A 20760-nucleotide genomic window follows, 5' to 3' on the forward strand; every position below is an offset into this window, starting at 1 on the left:
ACGGTAACAGGGCTCCTAATGTTGTCGACCATGTCAAACCTGTCTCCCCCAAGGGAGAGTGTGTGTGTGTGTGTGTGTGTGTGTGTCAGCGTGAGAGAGAGGTTGTCACAGCCATTCACACTCTGACTTCGACCTCTTGGTGCATACGATATATATATATTCTTACCAGACTAACCTTTCCAACCAAGCTCAGGATTGGGTGAAAGAGCAATTATAGGAGCACTGCACTGCAGTATCATGCTGTTTGGACTACACCTTCTCAATGGATAATAAGACACTCTCAGAGTGGTTTCTTGAACTCTGGCATCAAACAAGATGAAATGCATCTGGTTTGTTTTCAGTATTCTTCAGTTTTTTATTCTTCAGCACCAGACTCAGTCCAGCAAACAGTGTGTACAATGTCCAAACTTATCATACAAATTCACAACTCGTCATTAACAACAGTAATGCAGATGTTGCATTACTAGAAGTGAAGAAGTGACACAATTTCATAAATAACATTTATTAAGGATCATCAATTTACATCCATTAAAAAACAAATGAAGCTATTAGATAATTCTCTATGTACGGTATCTTCTGGTATGCTACAAGTAAGAGATTTTCCTCCACAAAACATGTAAACATTAGTAGTCCGAACTATGTTGTCTGTCTTTGTGTATGTGTCAAGACTCAACAGTGTCATTGGAGTCACTCCTCCTCCTCTTTAGTCCCGCATTTACTCCATCCTGGATCTCGTTGTACCCTACCGTGGGACCAGAGTCTGTCCGTTTAGGCGTGTCCATTGTGGGGAAAGTCTGCCCAGACCCCAGCACCTGTCTGACAGTCATGTTCACCCTGGAGGTCTGGATGTACCTGGAGCACACCGCCCAATCCTCCTCCGACACCGGCTGACCTAGGGTGGCCTCTCCCTGGTCTAATCCCCGGCCAAGGCCCTCCTTCTCCAGTGAGGGGTGTAAAGGGTCTCCCTCGGGGGCGGGTACGATGCATGGCACGGCGTGGTACAGGAGGCGGCTGTAGCCCGACATCACCATGATGTCGCCGCTGTGCATGTACATGGCAGTGGGCCGGTCCTGCCTCTGGGTTCCGCCCAGTAGGAAAACAGAGGATTGGCCGAAACTGCCGTCAATCAAAAAGAGAAACGTGCAATGAGGATGGTGTTGTTTTACGGGACACAAACCTCCATGGTTAGGTGAAACTTAGCTTGCAAGCAGAAACTAGCTCTAACGGGTGCAGTATCAAAACTGTGAACTTATATGCAAATGAGTACATTCAGATAGATCGTCATAGCCCCTCCCTCTCACCAGAATGACAGCAGGGGTCGAGTGTGGTCCAGCTCTGACTCATCAACGTGGATTCCGAGAGACGAATCGGAGCGGTAGTAGTTGAGGATTCCCGCCTCCGCAACGAATGCCGGGAAGCCACAAGCTGCAGCTATGTGGCGGGAAATGGAGAGGAGATCAGCCGGGAATGGGGTGTAGTGATCCGCAGAATACGTCTGCAATAGAGGAAGAAAACATCATTCACTTTTTAACATTTGCAATCAATAATGACATGTCACATGTTGTCATTACAACATGACATAGCCTACGTACAACACAAACACAATATAATACACCAAACATTTGTCTTAGTGCATTTCAACTCCTTATGTTACGAGGGAAGATACTTTCTGGTTCTGAACTGGTAAAAGGAGGAATACTGAGTGTTAACTTCATGAGAAGGGAACTACAGTATCAGTGTGTGAGGCAGCAGCCAGCCTCTTTGGTTAGGGTTAATTTTTTAAACAACACACGCTCCTCTGCTCTGAACCTCTTTCTTGTTAATGTTCTGGGCGCACCCAGTGCATTCATGCTCGCTCAGGCATAAATGTGTAATCAGTGGATAATCATTTGCTGTGCTCCCTGCTTGCTTTTCCTTCCAAAACGTCCAAAATTAGCCGCTAGCTAGCCGCTTCGCTAGCAACAGAGCCAGCCGCGACAAGCGAGAGAGACACAGAAGAGGGAGGAAGTGGGTGATGAGAGAGTGGTGAGAGGAGGAGGAGGAGGAGGAGGGGATGAGAGGTTAGACACAAACCCCTGCTTAAAATTCACAGATTGTTGTCAGACATTTGGTGGATGTCGAGGCGCGATCGTAGCTAATGAGTACGCCGCCGCAACTCCCGGCTGATTTAATGGGACAGAGGACTAAACACTTTGGCTCCATTAGCATATAAACGAGAAAGGCAGGAGTCATGCTTGCACAATTACAGATGAACTGGCTTGAGAAGGGGGGAGCGAACAATAGCAAACGCCCTTATGATCCCTCCCAAGCCCCACAACCACCTGACCAGGAACTGACTGGTACAGAAGAGCCCAGTCCCTCTTTAATCATTCAAAAGAACACACTGCTTTGAACTTACAGTACTTATCGTAATGTCTTAGCCTTCATGTAAGAGAGAGCCTCCAGTAATAACGTTGACTGTTAAGCGCTTCACAACCGAATGTTGTGCTTGTAGATTACAGTACGCCATTGGGATGTGGGATACAAAACAAAACAATGACAGTGCTAAAGTTGGGCCTATGACGCTTCACCAACTTTAGCATAGGGATTGGTGTCACAAAACTAGGGTAGTTAGGCAGTAGATAGCTCAGTTGGTGATGGCAACAGTAAGGTTGTGGGTTTTGATTCCTGCAATGGCCACACATGCTTTGACTACGCTAATGGTAGTGAGTCACTCTAGATGCGAATGTAGCAACGTCAACCGTGAAGTATGGCTTTGCAGCATCACTCCCTTTGAAAAGCATCAGTGTATTAAATCCAGTGGAAGGGCTCAGTTATCCACCTTGGTGTCCCAGTTATAGTGGTAGCCCAGGGTAACCCAGCGAAGCTTCTCCAGTAGCGTCTTGGGTTCCCTTTTCCCTGAGCCTTTCGTCCTGTGGGGAATCAATCACAAAGACCTCAGGCTCAGATGGGGGGGGCAAGATGAGATTGAACTCAGTGGCACCACAGCCACTGGTTCCATGTTTAATGGATAGGCTTATTTACATGGTCAATTTGATCAATGCAATACTGAGCCGGGTCTAAATTATATATGAGAATTTAATTAATTCTGTTTGTTATTCACCGTCTCTCCTACAACCTCTGGTGGGAAAATATGACAAACAACACAATACAATATGTCAATACAACACAATAACGACAAACAGCACAACACTTGAGCAACCTGGCCGCCAAGACCTACCTGAGCATTTCTGCACTCTTCCCCCAGATATCCTCTGTTTCTGTGGCTGGCATGTGCATGTCGAGGTTGCACACGTTAGGTTTCTGTGGGTAGGTCTTTAGACACTGCCTCACCCAGTGGCGCTGGGAGCCGGGGAGGAATGGGTTGGAGATGAAGATGAACCCTGTGGAGGACATCCCAGAAATATGTGACAAAAAATAGACTAAGTACCATGATAGAGAGAGAGATGTACAGTATGCTTGTGTCTTCTACTTTGGCTCCTATGACTCCATTCTACATATCTGAATACATTAAATCAGGACTAGTAAGATACAATGAGATAACATCAACTTTATTGTTCCCCGGAGGGGAATTTCTCTTGGACAGTTAAAAGTAAGTTAGTGGACATAAAGTCAACAAACCCTTCCGACATTGTGTGAAAACTGCTATAGAACTGTGCTCTGAAGACAAATTTGATAAAATAGCTTTATTCTTTAGATGGCCTTTTACCTGGATAGCCTTGTAGGCCGAAAACTCTCCAGTCTCCAACCGGCCGAAGCCCTGCCCTCCTAGCCTCCCCATCACTCACTGCAGCTGGGTTCAGTTCGGTGGGAAAGACCTGTCAAACATCATAAACTGATCAAATCATGATCAAAGGTAGCCTACATGTCTGGTAGGTGACCTCAATGTTTGAATTACAGGCGGTTCGGGGGCTCTGAATGTGTAATTCAAACCCTGATTGACACTGAAGCGACATGACTTTATGAAGAGATTTGCAATGTAAAAGATGACAACTCTGAAAAAAAACCACTTGATAATATAAGAACAGAGTTGGATAATACTGCAGGCCAACCCACCCATGAACCACCTTTGTGCTCGTCAAATAAATACATACAAAATAATACTTAATAATACAAACAACAACCTAAATGTCAATGCACATGTGAACCTCTCATCAGGCTCCTGGACAGTGAAAGGAAATAGTTAAATATCTACTTCACAGGTAGACAGTTGGTTTATGTTTTGGTTTGTTGTTTGGGCTGGGCTTAACGACACGCCCACAGGCGTGGGTGGTTGCATATGTAGTGTAAAATAAAGTTCCACAAAAGTATGACATTATACCGGGGTAAACTATTCGCACGATTATGCATTTTTAGAAATAGCCCTTTGCGAGCCATGGATGACATTGTCCATTCCGTTTGCAACACATGTATACAACATTCATTGCTAAATATAGTCCATGTGTTAACATCTTTCCACCTTAGGTTGTCCACACTGAGACTAGCTACGTCCAGTTAGCTAAATTCAATTTGAATCGCTCTGAGTTATATTCACCTTATCATTCTTCAGCATTTTGGAGAAGTCAATAACATCGCTGAAATCGGGTGGGGGCTTTCTTCTCTTGTAGAATTTAAACAACTTTCTAAATGCATCTTCCCCGTGTTCCACTATAGAGGCCGCCATCTTTGCCATCAATAAGCTGACCTTTGAACTTAAGCGTTAAATGATAATAAATAAATAAAAACACATTCAAATCAACAATATGTTTAAACACATGTATTATTTAAATTGTATATATGAATTCTAATATATGTTTTGCTATTTAAATGCAATACTTAATGAAAAAAGCAGTTATTAAAACGAATCTCTATGTCACGTGGTTTGGGGTCAAACGTCGATAGCTTACCAAGGACGAAACATGGCAGCAACATCCAAGAAGGTTTTCGAGGTGTTTGTGTCTAAAATACCATGGACCATTGCAAGCAGTAAGCATGATTTGAATGGCAAATAGCAGTACCACAATTCGGCTGTTTAATATCATGTTATGGCTCTATATGAGTGCCTTATAGTGCTCTGCGAGCTTCCTTGACATTGCTAACAGGCTAGCTTTCAAGCGGCTATGCATGCTGTCAAGTGTCTGTAGCTAGATGTGGTACAGTGTTGGTTAATTGTTTCTATCTATCTCTGTTGCATCACTGTTCATATCCCGTGTTTTGGTAAACAGACTATACAAGATGTATGTCAATTACCGTGGTAACATAGGAGCAAAATCAGGGCTTGCGTGGACACATTCTAGAAGATGCTTCCCAATGCACTCGTGGTTCACACAAATACCATTTATCTGTATTACTGTGTCTGTGTTTGTGTGCAACCCGATTGGGAAGCACTCACGTTTTGTAAGCTACTCCTAATGAAGGGCTGGATGCGGTTGTTATTCATCAAGTGTGTTCATGCTGGGCTAGAACAATGGAATTGAGAATAGAAACACGTTGGACTTGGTCCGCTCAAAGGGTAACTCGTTGAAGTCATATGATATGAGACACTGTGCTACAGAGAGACTAACATAAGATGTTTTTATTATTTTCTTTCAGGGGAGATGAAGGAGTACTTTGGACAGTTTGGTCAAGTCAAAAAATGCCTCCTTCCTTTTGTAAGTATTCCAGCACTGAATACTACTAAATACCTTACAATAGTGGCGCCTTACCGATATAGACAGTGTTTTTAACAAACTGTACTCCTTGATTACATTGTGTCTCTGACAGGACAAGGAGACAGGCTTCCACAGAGGTTTCTGCTGGATCGGGTATAGCTCTGAGGAGGGTCTGCACAACGCTCTTCAGAAGGACCCACATATTCTGGAGGGGTCCAAAGTGAGGATTTCACCGGTTGTTAAAAGTAGACTCAGCAATATGATGTTACCATGGGAAGTGGAATGACTGAAGGGATGTTTCAACTTTAGCCAAACAAGACATTTAACTTGTTAGCGTTTCCGTCTACGCACAAGCTAGGCAATGTAAGATTACACGTGTGACAAAAATGGTCTTGCTCCTTGCTTGTTGTCTCTGCTGGTAGTTAACCACTGTTTCATTGCTATGTCATATTGCTGAGTCTACCTTTGACCTGAGTGCTTTTAAGGATGACGTGAATAGAATGTATAATGTTTGTACCTAATATCAATTTGTTCCATTGTGTTTTTCACCCTTCTATTTTTCAGCTTCAAGTTCAAAGGAACAGGAAAGTGTTTGCGGGGCAAAGGACAAACAAAGAGGAAGAGGAAAGCTGATGTGTGTTTGAACTGAATGTATGTACGAGAGTGTGAATGAACCTGAAGAAACACAACTTGATGATCCAAGTCAATGTTTTTTTCATCTCTATATTTATCGTCATTTATTTTGGGAGGAACACGGTAACTGTAATGGTATTGCATTTCTAATATGGATTATTAAGTAGAAGAAGAACAACATACCACATTTCTTGAACGTCATTAGTAAACTTATGTCAAAACTGGCTGGATAGATGTGACCGTGTGTTGTATCCACTGACGACATGTATGTGTGTCTATGGTTGGATCTGTGTCTCTGACATTTTTTATATACAAGCACTGTATCTGCCTATCAAGACTGTACCATTCTCAAATAAGTCCGGCAACAAATGCCCCCATCCCCCTTCAAGTAATAAAGAAGTTCAATGAATGTCATGGTTTTCATTTCTTATATACAGTATACTTTTGGTTTTGGCTGTAGTATGATTGAAAGTCTGGTATAAAAAGCTTATTTCTCTCACACATGCTAGCACTTTTCTAAATCATAACAATCTTTATGATACAGTACGGTTAAGGAAACAGATTTGTGAATGAAATGGTTTTATTGATAAAATATGTTTATTGGTAAAACAAAGATTGCAATTTGGATTAAATGGTATAGATATTGATATTGTGGATGAACAGTGTGATGTCACAAACCAAAGTTCTTCCTCAAGAACTTTGTCACTTTGCCTTCCTTCTTCCTTGGAACAAGACAGGCCTCCTTTCTCTTCCTTTCTTTCTCCATCTCCTGCATCCCCTCTTTGTTTTTCCTGGCTGTCTCTTCTCTTTCCTTCTGTTGTTTCTCACTCTCTCTCTCATACCCTGAACCAGAGCTCAGCACGAGCTCCTTTTCTTTTGGTGGCACATTGTATTTTCTCTCATCAACACCAAGACTTCTCTTCACTTCCGCCATCATTGGCTTTTTGGCCTCCTCCTGTTTCTGTTCCTCCTGTTTCCTCTGCATCTCAGCGTCCATCTTCTCCCCCTCCCCCACCTTGAATTTCCTGAAGAGCTCTCCCTGATCTAGTTTCTGTCCTACTTTCTGCTCTTCAGCGTTCTGGGCTGCCACCTCTCTCAGCTTCCCCTCTTCCTCCTCTGTGTTCAGAAGATGTTCTTGCAACACTTTCTGTCTCACCTTCTCCTTTTCCAGTAGGTCTCTCAGCTTCCTTGTCTCCTCTGCCTCCTGCTGTTTCTGTGCCTCAAGCTCCCTCTTCTGTTCCTCCTCTCTCTTCATTCCTCCTCTTTCCTCCTTTCCTCCTCGAGAGCCTTTGGTCACTTCTTCTCCTCGTTGTGTTGCTCTGCCAGCTTTTTTCTCTCCTTCTCTTCCCTCAGTCTCTCTGCCTCCAGCTATTTCTCCTGCTGCTCCTCCTCTCTCTTTCTCTTTTACTTCTCGTCCAAAGCTCTTATCTCCTGCTTTCTGTCGCTCTGACAAGTTTTGCCTCTCCTCTCCCTCCTGTCTATTTACCTCAAGCTCTTTCTTTCTATCCTCTTTCCTATTGTCCTCATCAAGAGCCTTTGGTCTCTTCTCTGCTTTCTGTTGTTCTGCCAGCTTTTTTCTATCCTCTTCCTCTCTCTTTCTCTCTGCCTTAAGATCTTTCTTTCTCTTCTTCTCCTCTTTCCTCATTTTTTTCTCATATGCCTTTGTTCTGAGCTCCACTTTATTTTGCCTTGCTAGTGTTTTCCACTTCTCTTCCTCCCCGTGTCTCTCTGTCTCAAGCACTTTCTTCCTGTTCTCTCTCACCTGTTCTTCCCTCTTTTTCTCCTCTAGCTCTTTCTCCTCTTTCTGTAGTTTGTATTCTTCCTCCGCCTGTATTTTGGCCTCTTCTTCCTCCATTTGAAATGCATCCATTTCTTTCTCTCCCGGTTTCTCCTCATCCCTCCTTCTTTCTCTCAATCTCTCTTCCTCCATTCCACTCCCCTCCATCTGCCTCCTCACTTCTCTTTGTTTATCCTCATCTCTCTGTCTTTTGTCCTCTATCTGTTACAGTAAGAGATAGATAGAGTTAACAACTTGCCATTGCTGTCCTAAACACAAATACTATGGCCATGTAGGAGTTCTAGCATGTCCCACTTTGTGGTTAAATGCCCATAATGTCTTGAAACATGATCACATTAGCAACAAAATGGAAGTTGATGGAGTACATACTGCATGAGCATCTTTCTAGTTAAAAATGATCTATCAGTTGAGTTACCACAGCGAGATCCTGTCTTTCTTGATCTGTGCTCAGCTTGACGCTTTTCGTGGCATCTTTAGTCTCACTCATTTTCTGGACCACCATCTTCAGTTCCTGTTTCTCCTCCATCAGACTCTCAGCCTCTGCCCTCAACTCGCAGGCCTTCCTATTCACCCGCTGGACTCTGTGTTCGACCTCCTTTTGCCTCCTCACTAAAACTCTCTCCATCCTCTGCAGCCCTCTCTCCCTCCATGCCACGTTAATTCTTTCCACATCCAGTTGTGCTTTCTTTCTCATCCAATCCACCTCCTTTTCTGTCTCTTCCATGTTGCTTCTCTGCTGGGGCTCTTTCTCCCTTTGCTTCTCGTGGGCTCGAATACGCTGCATTTCCACAATCATCAGCTGCCTTCTCTCCTCCTCCTTCCTCCTTTTCTCTTTGTGGCTCTGTTTGTGCTCCTTTAATCTCTGCACATCTCCTTGACAGAGGTGGTGCCCCTCTTTAACCTCCTCTCTCTCTGTCCCTCTCCATCTATCTCCCTTGCACCCATCCGCCCCTAATTCAGTGTCCGGAGTCTCTCCACTCCTCTTTTTCATTGACATGTTGTCCTTACTCCTCTTTTTGGTTTGAATGGGCCCCCTCCTGTCCCCTCTACCCATTTCCCTTCCCTCTGGGCCTGCGATAGTCTGGTCCATTTCTATCATGGCTTCAGAGTACGTCTTCCTCTCAGGGAGGTCCATCAGCAGCAGCTTATCAACCTTGATTAAGATAATAGCTTTATTAGTAAGGTATTACATACAGATACATATCGTACATTTCATACATTGTTGTGTACCACTGGTTGTGTACCGCTGGTATTAATCTTGTGTCTGATATGAAATTACATGGTAGTAATTGTTGCTTTCCAAAATGAGAGCCGACTAACAAAATTGGTAACTTCCTTGAAACATTTGTTAGAATGGATCCCAAAGTTCTCATGAATTATGTAATCACACCAATATCATGTCTCAATAGGTCCGAATACCAGGTAAATAGGGGGCTGTATGATACAGCATTACCCATTTCCTACCCTGTTTCTCTGAGCTCTCTCCTTATGTCTCCACTCCTGCTGGGCGTTGAGGATCCAGCCCTCTACCTCACGCTTCACACTGTTGAACATCTTCTCCTGCCATCTCCTTTCCTCCAGTAGTTTCTCTTGAAACCTGGAGTCAAAGAATTCCTGCCACTTCTGCTCTATCTTCTGTTTTCGGGGCATCATAGCCTACTGAATTCCTGTGGAAAGAACAAGTGACAGTGAGGAATGGAAGTTTTGAGAAATATTTTTAATTTTATACCTCTAAGACTATGTTACAGTATTACACTTTTATCGCAAAGTATTGTTAACAAAAATCTTGGTGGTGTTGTCATCCAATCCAAGAAGAGAAAAATACTATATATGTTACCTTGTTATATGGAACAATAAAGTGAATCTTAATCCTGCTCACCTGCAAAATGTGGTGTCAATGAAACAGCATAGATCTGACAGAACTTTTGAACATAAACACTAGAATTCTGTACAAACATAGGGATAGAACCATAGATATAGAACACTCACTGTTCTACCAACTATGACGCATAGAACACATTCTTAGACTGATTACACAACAATACACCCTCTTGCCCACCATAGAATGTTGAATATAGAATTATATTTCTATGTTGTCCACCATCTATTACCACACTTACTAACTGTCCCTTTTAACTACCATACTAACTACCAGAAACAACCACGACTACTATGGCAGTCATCACAACCACTACAACTAGTACTATAGCCACCACTAAAACTATTACGCCAATCTACTATATGTTCACTAATGCTTTATAATACATTGTGTTTCATTGTGTGGAGATCAACAAGCAGTTAACCTTATTATTAGACATTCCTGTGAGTGACTCCATGGTGGTGTTGAAACTGTGTTATCAGGGTCACTGTGGAAATGCTACGGTCAGACACTTCCTCTTCCTTCCTGTCGTTTCAGATCTTGTCACACTTCCTCGCTTCTCTGTCCTTCGCACCTGGAAGGAGGGAGGGAGGGAGGGAGGGTGTGTGTGTGTGTGTGTGTGTGTGTGTGTGTGTGTGTGTGTGTGTGTGTGTGTGTGTGTGTGTCCACATTATCAGCTAGGAAAAAGGTGTCAGGTGTACATCTGTTAACTTCTGTTCCCTTGTGCTTAAGAGGATCTGACAGCCTTGTCCATACGCTTTCCCCTCACCTGCACTGTGGCTCATGGATGGCCAACCGATTAGTTCACCTCCGTTTCTATGTTCCACAGCAATATATTGTTATCAGAGAGCTGACTTGTACTGTTTACTTTTTCTACCTATTCTGGTGTTTAATTTAGCCAGCCTGTATGACCTATCAAACCAACTTTATTGATCCCATACTATTTTTATTTATTTTTATTAAAAATGTACAATAAATAACTTGCTATTTGTTTTTAACAACCTATCCTCATTTCACAAAGTAATTACAGTTTGTTAGACCTGGGGAAGAGTTGTCAGTGGCAATAATAGTGGTTGAACTAGCAATTAGGAGTCATCTGGGTTCCAGCTATGACACATCAACTTAAAGCATACAACTAAAACTAAAGGTTGCCTGCAATAAATGTGAAGCAACAAAACCTGACTTCATTCTCTACCCCGACCCATCATCCCAAACAAATCACACAATAGACAAGCAATAGGAATCCGAATGATGATCAAATTCACTCAGTTCTACTCGGGCTCCAAAGAACTGCAAGGTGGAGGTTTCATAAAACCCCCATGAATATCCATGCAAATAATTATGTGCTTCTTTACCCAGAGCTACAAGCAACCTCCTGCAGAGGAATCTGAACAAAGAACCGACACTTGGCAAAACCCACATCCACGTTCATTCACAATACCCAAGGCAATTAGAATCAATGCTGTAATGATGTTGTTACTTCTTTCTTCGGTTTCATGCAAATGTTTTTGCTTATAGCATAATTGTAGGCTAAAAGAATCAAACGGTTTTGAAAAAAAATAATCATACAAAGAAATATTCAAAGTTGAAAGTAAAGTACTCAGGCACATGCGGTTATCCACCTGGAAGATGAAAAGACGGAGGATCTAAGTTAGACTTTCAATACATTGTTATTAGTCAGCATCTTTTGGTAGGTAGAGATAACAAATAGCTTATGTATTTTTCATCATGTAAGTCTCTCTCTTTCTCTCTCTCTGTGAATGTGTTGGAGATATGCAGATCTTTTGTATGTGAATATATTGTGTGTGAAGAGGTCTGTGTAGGCTACATACATACAGTGTGTGTGTGTGTGTGTGTGTGTGTGTGAGAGAGAGAGTGTACTGTTCCAGAAGAGGGAGAGGGACAGTTGTAGACAGCTCTCAAAGGTGTAATAGTAATCGTCTGCCCTCCAGAAAGTCTTTTGGCTATTAAAGGAGCACACACATCCCCAAAACTAGTTTGGGCCTACCTCCTCGGCTAATATTCCTGAAGTTCACATCGTACATCTTAAACAGTTAAATAATGCAGAAATGTTACACTTATCTTACTGGCCTGAATTCACTGTAGTTCATTTGATAAAGACAAAGATTAATTGAATGTGCTCTATGTGTACTATGCATTTTCTATGTACTTTATTGATGTAGAGACTATTTGAAAAGAGATAGGCATATCTAGTGTATTCACCCAGACAGGCTATGACAGGTACATGACTTAGTGGGGAATACTAATGGTCCCTCCTAAAGACCTCTTCACCCCCACTACCCCCTTGTACAAGTTCCTCTCCTGTTAATAACAAAAAAAAAAGCTTATGATGCTTATGATGACTGATGGATAGATGATTCGCTTACTTAAACAAATGTATTTGTTGGAAGTCACTTTGGATAAAGGCGTCTGCTAAATGCCATAAATGTAAATGTAAATGTAAATGGAATAGATAGCCAATATTAGTATAGTTGACAAAATCTTACTAATCTTAATTTGAATCTTCTAGAGAAATCAGGGAAATAGCCCTGAAATGTAAATATACTATAATTCTATGGTTACTTCTCTGACAATCTATTCTAGCCATTCTAGTTCTATGGCAGAAAACAGCTGTCTCGGCTGTCTTCCGCATTTGGCACCTGCTTTTGACGTAATCTAGGGGTTTACATTTGTGTAGTACTTGATTAAACTGTCAAGGTAGCTACAAGAAACGATGTCCACGAAAACAAACATTATATGTGAAATATGCGTATATAATAATAATATACATTTATTATTTGTATTAGTGTACCATTAAAAGGTCATCATTTCGTGTAACTGTGTAATTTGTTCTTTACGAAAGACTACAAGGCCCATAATGCTACGCGCGTCAACGGAATGAAAACACAAACAAGGAACACGAGTTGAGAGGTCGAAGCAAGAAACCGGTGAGTGAAAGAAAGCACGCGTGCACTTGAGTACTTGATAAAGCTATAACAACATATATCTTCCATAGAGGTTATCTTCTCTCCATTAGTATTGCGTTATCTATTGCATTTAGCGATCATGTTCGTTTGAAACATAGTCTGCAGTCCTGCCACGTTCCAAAACGTATAGCCTATTCAATGTTGCATAACCCTTGTTGCATCACTGCTCAGCCACTGCACTGACATGTTCCTGTCATGTAGTCTATGGAGTTTCTACCTGTAACATCCACTCTTATTATTATATGATATATGAACTTATTATAACGGGTCCATTGATTTATTTCCGTTAGCTAGCTATAGCAAGCCATGGCGCTATTCTAAACAGTCTACGTGCTTGTCAGACCCCAGACCCCCCTTTTACTGTCGGATGTCAAGTTCATGACATCAGCCGGCATGCTGGTGCTGTCACTTTACTGTAGGCTATGCTTGGTAGACAAAGTCTGAAGAATATTGTGCTCATTTGAGATACAGCGATGCTAGCTGGTAGGCTGGTAACACAGTGTCTTTGTTTAGATTTTTTAGACAATCCCACTCTAGTTGATAAAGACATACACCATCCCTGCAACAATATGTGAAATGCAATACACTACTATCAGTCTAATTTCAGCTGAGGCAGAATCCAAAGTGAAGAAAGTGACAGATGCTATGCTTCAGATGAAAACACTTGTCAGCATTTTGTTTAGTTCGAATGTCACTTACTGTTACGGCCCTTTTGTCTAGGGTAAATGAAGGGCCTAACACGATACAGTGAGACTGCTGAATGTAAATGCACTGCAACACAAACACTATGAACTGGGACTAAAATGAAAGAATGTTTATTGTTTAAACAAATGATCGCTACAAGAGAACAAGGGAAATGTGAACGGTGCCAAAGGAAAGAACTCATTAAAAGAAAGTCCTAGCTACCTAACCAAAAAGATCTACTAAAAAGAACACATGAGGGGCACCCGTTCCTAGCCTAATGTTTATAACAGAGATGCGGCTATGTGATGCAAAGTAAACCCATGGGCAGCTTACCTATCCCCTTGTCCCTTCGCGTGAAAACAACAAAAACACTATACCGTGTATAGTTTTACCAAATCAAAAATACTATACCGTGTATAGGTTAACCAAAACAAGAAACAGCTGAATATGCACATGGCTTGGCTATTTCACTTTCAACAATAGACAACCACAAAACACGACAGACTAAGACTCCAGAACAGAGGACAGGAGGGCTTTAAATAGACGGACGGACAGTTGATTGGTCCGGAACAGGTGCGCGACTGATGATGGATGGGATTGACAGGCCAATCGTGGACGGACACCTGTGTGAGAGTGAGAGTGAGAGGAGGAGACAGAGACACCAACACAACACAACACAACACAACACAACACAACACAACACAACACAACACAACACAACACAACACAACACAACACAATAGGAGAACCTGCCCCATACAGGACGAGGGACTTAACACTGACCTTATAAACAGTGACACAGCCATCACCTACTTCAAGGGTGTAGGGTACATGAGGTTTGGAGGCTGTCAAAGGAATAAACATTTGATGTTACTCAACCCCATGGACATACAATCTTAGAGACAGCTAGCTCGCATCATAACGCCATTATTTGCTGTGTTATAAACATAGACTTAGACTGTCATTTTTCCTAATCTAACACGTGTGTTTCCCCCCCAAAGCCTCCCATGGCTGGACGGCTACTGAAAGTGTCCTCTGTTGCAACGGCATTGTTCGCCTCCTCGGGATTCTACTTCTACAACAGGCAGTTGGACCCCAATGACATCAGCTTCGTACGGTTCGGAAGGGCCGCAGCCACGGTGAGCCACCACACTTAATGCTAAACAGCCTCTTTGCGAGGCATTGTTTTTTATCCTGACTTAATGGTCGGGTCTTCCATTTTCCAACAACACTAGAGCTCACAACAAAGTGCTTAACGCTAGCCAACCATAACCAATGTTTTGGCTGGCTAGGGGGGCAGCACTACTTCAGGTCTCTTGGCAGGGGACATCACTGCACGATGGACTACTCTCATTAGCTGATTTGTATAGTGTCGGCATTAGACACTAGTCTCGCCAAAAAACAGATATAAGCCCACTTTCTTTTGAGGAAAGGGTTCTCTTGGGAAAGGGTTCCCTTTGCTTCTCCACATCCATTCTGTCTAACTTCTGCTTCTTCAAGCGTGCTTTTTTATTTACATACCTCAGTCGTGGTAAGTAGTGACAGCAAAGAAACCAGATGAAACAGTAATTGACCAAATCAAAATATCACGATATCCGAGAAATGTTTTCAAACCAGTTTCCTTTGGGAGCCCGACCTCCACCTCATCATGATTTGCACAAAGAGATACCTTCCCGGGAAGGAAACTCAGAACTTTAAAGAGGTCTTACCAGGCATTGTGAAGCTAGCGGATCAAAACCCAGAGAATGACGCTATTAAGCCACTGACCCTCTCAATAAATCACTAAATGCTGTTTATTTCTTGTAGACGGCGATCATCAGCTATGACTACCTCACGTCTTTCAAGAATGTGGAACACGGCACAGACGAGTACTGGGCACTCAAGTCCCAGGTAAGGTATTTCCATTCTCTAACCAAGAAGAGTTTTCACTGCTTTGCCAAGCAAGATAAAATGGCAGCAGCAGAATGTATTCTAAAGTGTACAGAAACATCTGTCTGGTCGAGTACAAGCAAATGCCTCCAAATTCATTGGATGTCGCTTCATCATACAAGAAGAAAATGACCAAATACTATGCATGAGTGCTTAATTTGGACATTATATGAATCTGTCCCATTAGAACATTTGGTGTTCTGAAATAGGGTTGGTATTCTGACATTTGGTGTTCTGAAATAGACTAGATAAAAAGTGTTGTAATTTGGACATTATATGAATCTGTCCCATTAGAACATTTGGTGTTCTGAAATAGGATTGGTTTTCTGACATTTGGTGTTCTGAAATAGACTAAGATAAAAAGTGTTGTAATGTGAATGGTGAACAAAAAAGTGTGACAATCTATACTTTAACCTCATAGTAATTGTTTGATTTCAAATCCAAACTTTCGGAATACAGAACCAAAAGAAGAACTGTCCCATTACTTATGCAGGCCGCTGTAGATACTGTCAAGAAATGCTGCGAAGTAATTCATCTTCAGTGCTCATGTTAGCCTTGTGTTTAGGTGTGCTTGTAATGATGGGTATGGTTCCTGTCAGCATTTACATACACTATTTTATACTTTTCTCTGTCCCTCTGAATACTGTTATGCCCTGACATGAGCCTTGGATTACTGGGGACAATGCAGATTACCAGGTGATCGCGTTGTAATAGATGTAACAGGAGGGATAATATGGCAGGTGTGAATGCTTGTGTGCGTGCGTGTGTGCGTGTGTGCGTGCGTGCGTGCGTGCGTGCGTGCATGTGTGTGTGTGTGTGTGTGATGTGATGTGGTCGTCACAGGCCTCTCTGCTTATCCTAATGCAGAGCATACCACAGCGGTGTCGAAACGGACATCTTTCTCTAGTCTAGTTCAAAACTCATTCCCGCAACCCTTCCTCATAATCACATTAAATAAGAAATACAGATACTACAAAGACCTTGGGCCCGGCTTGCCGTTTATTCCTGGCTTTTGGCACCACTGGTATCACCATGGGGATATAGACCGACTGTAGCTAACAACTCCAGCTCCTGTTTTTGTATTCATAGCCGTGCCTCTCTCTTAGATTCTGTTGTCTTCAACCGTGCCCCGAACTGGCACTGAGGCCCAAGGAAAGGTCATCCCTTAAGCACAGGTCGAACATCACATTAACCCTACTCCCCTATCCTAACCTAAAACATTAAAGGCGTGGTTAAACTAAAAAAAAAACATCAGAAGTTTGGAGCAACATTTCTCTCTGTTTTCTGCCAAGAAGACCTATGATTTCTGCTGTGAAGTGTTTTGTTTGGAGTCTGGTTCTCTCGCTCTGAAAGGGGATCAAACACTCTGAGAAAGGAAAAGAGCGCAGCGAGAGGCACACAGGTGGGGTTTGACAGGGGGTCATTCAGAGTTCGCCAGCGATGCTTTGAATGAAATTGGGCCCCTTTGAGGGAATCAGCACTCTTTTTTTTTTTTTTTTTTTCTCCACCCAGAGAGACACAGAGCTCAGTTGCACCGCAGCTTTGCAGCATTGATCCACTTTCTAAAGCCTCTTCCCAAAGACGCGGTGCTCAGCAGCTCACATTTTGATAAGTCCTTTGAACTGTTCTCTTTTTTAAAACATTTTTTTGCAAATGGTGAAATTACCCAAGGTTAGAGCATGAAAGGGCTTTTTATTTCTGAAAGGAAGGAGCGCGCGGTTGTGTCTGAGGTGAATTGAGTGTGGGGAGTGTTGGAGCACAAGGATAACAGCAAGCGCTTAAAAGGGTGAGGAGAAAGCCACAGTTGTAAACACTTAGCTTAGCTCTACCACTCCAGATACCTGACCCACACCAGACCTCTCACGGATTTCTATACTCGCTCTTTTTTCCTCTGTCTCCTCCCATTCACTCTCTCTTTTACTCTCTCTCTCCCTCACTCTTTTTCTCACCTATGCCTCAGACACACAGTCTCACGACAATATCCAACGGTACAGAACTACTGCAGTCCTCTCACAGATTTCTCCTTCTCCTGATTATTCTCTTTATCTCTCTCTGTTTCTATCTCTCTCCTCCCTCCTTTTCTGTTCTTCTTAGGTCTGCAGGCACCGACATCATCTATCAGAATGCATTGTTTTTTTTTAATTTATTTATTTTTTATAAACTTTCAAGGATTGCTTGACCTTTCTGTTTCTCTAGCAGAGAGCTATTTTACCCAGCACTGAACACCATGCTTTCACTGCAGGACACACACACACACACACACACACACACACAGTCCAAATGAATTTAATCAGATTTAAGATGGTATATGCATTGAGCTAAGTGGAAGTATGGAGAGAGGAGAGAGAAGAGGGAAAAAGTGAAGAAGCGGTGGAGAGGGCAGGCAGGGAGAAAGGTCATTCAGGCAGGAAGACAGGGAGGGAGGGAGGGAGGGAGGGAGAGCAGGTACTGCAGTTGGTAGAGAGAGAGAGAGGAGATAAAGGGACACCTGGGTTCTCTCCTGGTGGTGATGAATAAGGAAGTGATGTGTTGTTATTACTACTTGTCATAGATTTGCTACAAGTGTTTTGGAGGGAAGGTATAACTTCTAGAAAATAATTCTAATACCGGCCCAAGCCTAGTTGCTGTTGTTGTCTTGGTAACACATGGTGGTAATCACATCCTGATCACATCACCCCTGTTCTCCATGACCTCCACTGGCTCCCTGTCAAACACTGTATCAACTACAAAATCCTACTCTTGACCTACAAAGCACTCCACCAACTGGCCCTCCTGCATCTATCTGACCTCCTACACCCCCACCAACCCACCCGGTCACTAAGGTCCTCCACTGCTGGTCACCTCACCAAATCCAAGCTCCGCAGTTTTGGTGAGAGGGCATCCTCCAGGGCTGCCCCCAGGCTCTGGAACTCACTCCCACCATCCGTCCGTGACTTGTGAATTAATTGTGTGTGTGTGTGTGTGTGTGTGTGTGTGTGTGTGTGTGTGTGTGTAAACCTGCCTCAATTCTACTGGTCTAACAATCACTCTGGCTCCAACTGCTCTGTGTGTGTGTGTGTGTGTGTCATATACAAAAGTGTGTTTCTGTCTGTCTGTCTGTGTGTACACACCTGCCTGAATTCTCCTGGTCTAATGATCACTCTGGCTCCAACTGCTCTGTGCTTATAGCTGTGTGTGTGTGTGTGTGTGTGTGTCATATACAAAAGTGTCTCTGTCTGTCTGTCTGTGTGTATGTATGTGTGTTTCTGTCTGTCTGTCTGTCTGTCTGTCTGTCTGTCTGTCTGTCTGTCTGTCTGTCTGTCTGTGTGTGTGTACACACCTGCCTGAATTCTCCTGGTCTAATGATCACCCTGGCTCCAACTGCTCTGTGCTTATAGCAGGGCACCCCACAGTCATCAAATTGAGCTAAAGTGTTGTGGGAGGCTCAAACACAGATGGTCACACACTCTTGAGGTACATTGGTAAAGGATATAAGTGTGTGTTGTTGCAGCAGCAGGCTGAGTTAGCAACTTTTATTACTGTTTTTATAAGAGAAACAGTCTCTATCTTTTTCATATGGCAGTGTGTTAAACATTTGCAAAATGGAACCATTGATACCTGTATGAATGTCGTATTGTATATGGCTTTGGCAACAGTGCTCTATTTGTTGTATTTCATGCCAATAAATCTTGTCTAAATTTGAATATGAGAAGCACTGTTGGTCAGTCAATCATCTCCACTGGGCTAAAATAGATTAAAAAAAACGTGTTTGCCTCCTTTTGAAGCAAAGCATCTCAATCAAAGGATAATGCAGATGAAGATGTTAAAGCACTATCTATTTGTAAATGGTGTTGAAATGGCAGACCCAACACCCAACAGCTCAATACCCGTTTCAGTGACTCAGAGTAAGCAAAAAGCCAAGCTTGACAAAAGCCGTTTGAACTGACTCTAAAAGACTGGTGGTGTCACTGTAAATCCCTGGCGGCCATTTTGTAAAAAAAAAGAAAAACCCTGAAGATAACAGTCATCACTGAACAGTCTCCTTTGCCTCTCCCTGCATCCCCAAACTGCTGACATGGCTGCTGTTTCTTTTTTTTTTAATCCCAAATTACCCCTGGGCCATAGTGACACGGTAGTAAAAACTGGTTTTACTCGCACCTTCACACCTACTGCCCTGTCGTATCGATCGACTCCCCATCAGGAGCCATCAGATCCGGGTTAAGGGTCTGGCGAGAGGGCCTGCCTCAAGCTCAAGCTGTTGGAGAAATGATTCTCTCTCTCCCTTTCTCAATCTCTCACACTCTCTCTCTCTCTCTCTCCTACTCTATCTCTTGCTTTCTCCCCTCACCTCCACCCTCTCTCTCACCCCCCTGCGAGTTGACAAGGACAGCCACTTTGCCATCTCACACCACCGAGTATTGACTTCTGATCCGTGAAAAAGCCCAAGCTGAGGGACTGGGAGGGAGAGACGGCGACCTAACAGACTTCAGACAGGGTAGAATGAACACTGGTGTGGTGCCATTGTTCATTCCGAGGGGAAACTAGAAACCTGCTGTTTTCACACTCTACGGCACTAAGCGAGGCCTAAGCCTCGACAGCCGTTTCAATGGCTGCCCTGGACTTCCCATCTACCAGGTGAGAGAGAGAGAAGCATTAAAAATGGATTCAGCTGCACTGGAGAAAGCTGGCCCACAATCGAATGGCTCGATTAATTAGAACGTGGTTAGAGAGCACTGTGGTTTCGACAACACGACCGTAGGCCATATACACGGCCCCCGTAGGCCATATACAGTAGGGGCTACAAATGTGCTTTTGATACCTGCGTCTGGTGTAAGGGATGGTTCAATATTTAGATGCTTCATTATTTTGAGACAAAAGAACACTTCATGGAGCAAGAAGCTACTTGTCCTATTCACTCCCATCTCCGAGTTTAGCATTCACGGTTGCTGGACGTGACTAAATAGCAACGGTAAGCATTAGGAAAACCATCTGGGCTGATCGTGAACATATCGAAAAACAAATGTTGGTGTCAACGTAGTGACAAATGCCTTTAATGAAATGAATGTATTATCAAGGACAAACAGTCTGTACAAACAGTATACCTGCTTGTTTATCGTGACCGAATAGCCCACTGATACAAATCAACAGTAGTTAATCAGACCCCACAAAAAAGGTACGCACACAACACGATGAAAGCATGGTAAAAAAAAAAAAAACCCACCTCATAACAGTCAAGCACTA

At 42.9% G+C, this 20760-nt stretch overlaps 3 protein-coding genes across 3 annotated transcripts in view; 2 read left to right on the plus strand and 1 right to left on the minus strand.

The window, feature by feature from the left end:
* Positions 1 to 486: 486 nt before the first annotated feature.
* On the minus strand, positions 487 to 4672 carry alkbh1 (alkB homolog 1, histone H2A dioxygenase; the record flags this gene model as incomplete). Its single annotated transcript, XM_083682814.1, has 6 exons — positions 487 to 1116; positions 1302 to 1495; positions 2822 to 2912; positions 3221 to 3383; positions 3710 to 3818; positions 4535 to 4672. The coding sequence occupies 6 exons, from the start codon at positions 4670 to 4672 to the stop codon at positions 663 to 665; spliced, it is 1149 nt and encodes a 382-aa protein (XP_083538940.1). The 3' UTR covers positions 487 to 662.
* Positions 4673 to 4872: 200 nt separating this feature from the next.
* Positions 4873 to 6672, plus strand: slirp (SRA stem-loop interacting RNA binding protein). Its single transcript, XM_083683744.1, has 4 exons — positions 4873 to 4965; positions 5572 to 5630; positions 5743 to 5850; positions 6195 to 6672. The coding sequence occupies exons 1-4, from the start codon at positions 4899 to 4901 to the stop codon at positions 6261 to 6263; spliced, it is 303 nt and encodes a 100-aa protein (XP_083539870.1). The 5' UTR covers positions 4873 to 4898; the 3' UTR covers positions 6264 to 6672.
* Positions 6673 to 12864: 6192 nt separating this feature from the next.
* Positions 12865 to 20760, plus strand: part of adck1 (aarF domain containing kinase 1) — an 85162-nt gene continuing 77266 nt past the window's right edge. Inside the window, exons 1-3 of the mRNA XM_083682950.1 lie at positions 12865 to 12888; positions 14613 to 14750; positions 15418 to 15501. Coding sequence (XP_083539076.1) covers positions 14619 to 14750; positions 15418 to 15501 — 216 coding nt within the window. The 5' untranslated portion in view covers positions 12865 to 12888; positions 14613 to 14618. The remainder of the gene's footprint in view (positions 12889 to 14612; positions 14751 to 15417; positions 15502 to 20760) is intronic.

Source organism: Argentina silus, assembly GCF_951799395.1.
Source record: "Argentina silus genome assembly, chromosome: 13".
Taxonomy (NCBI): domain Eukaryota; kingdom Metazoa; phylum Chordata; class Actinopteri; order Argentiniformes; family Argentinidae; genus Argentina; species Argentina silus.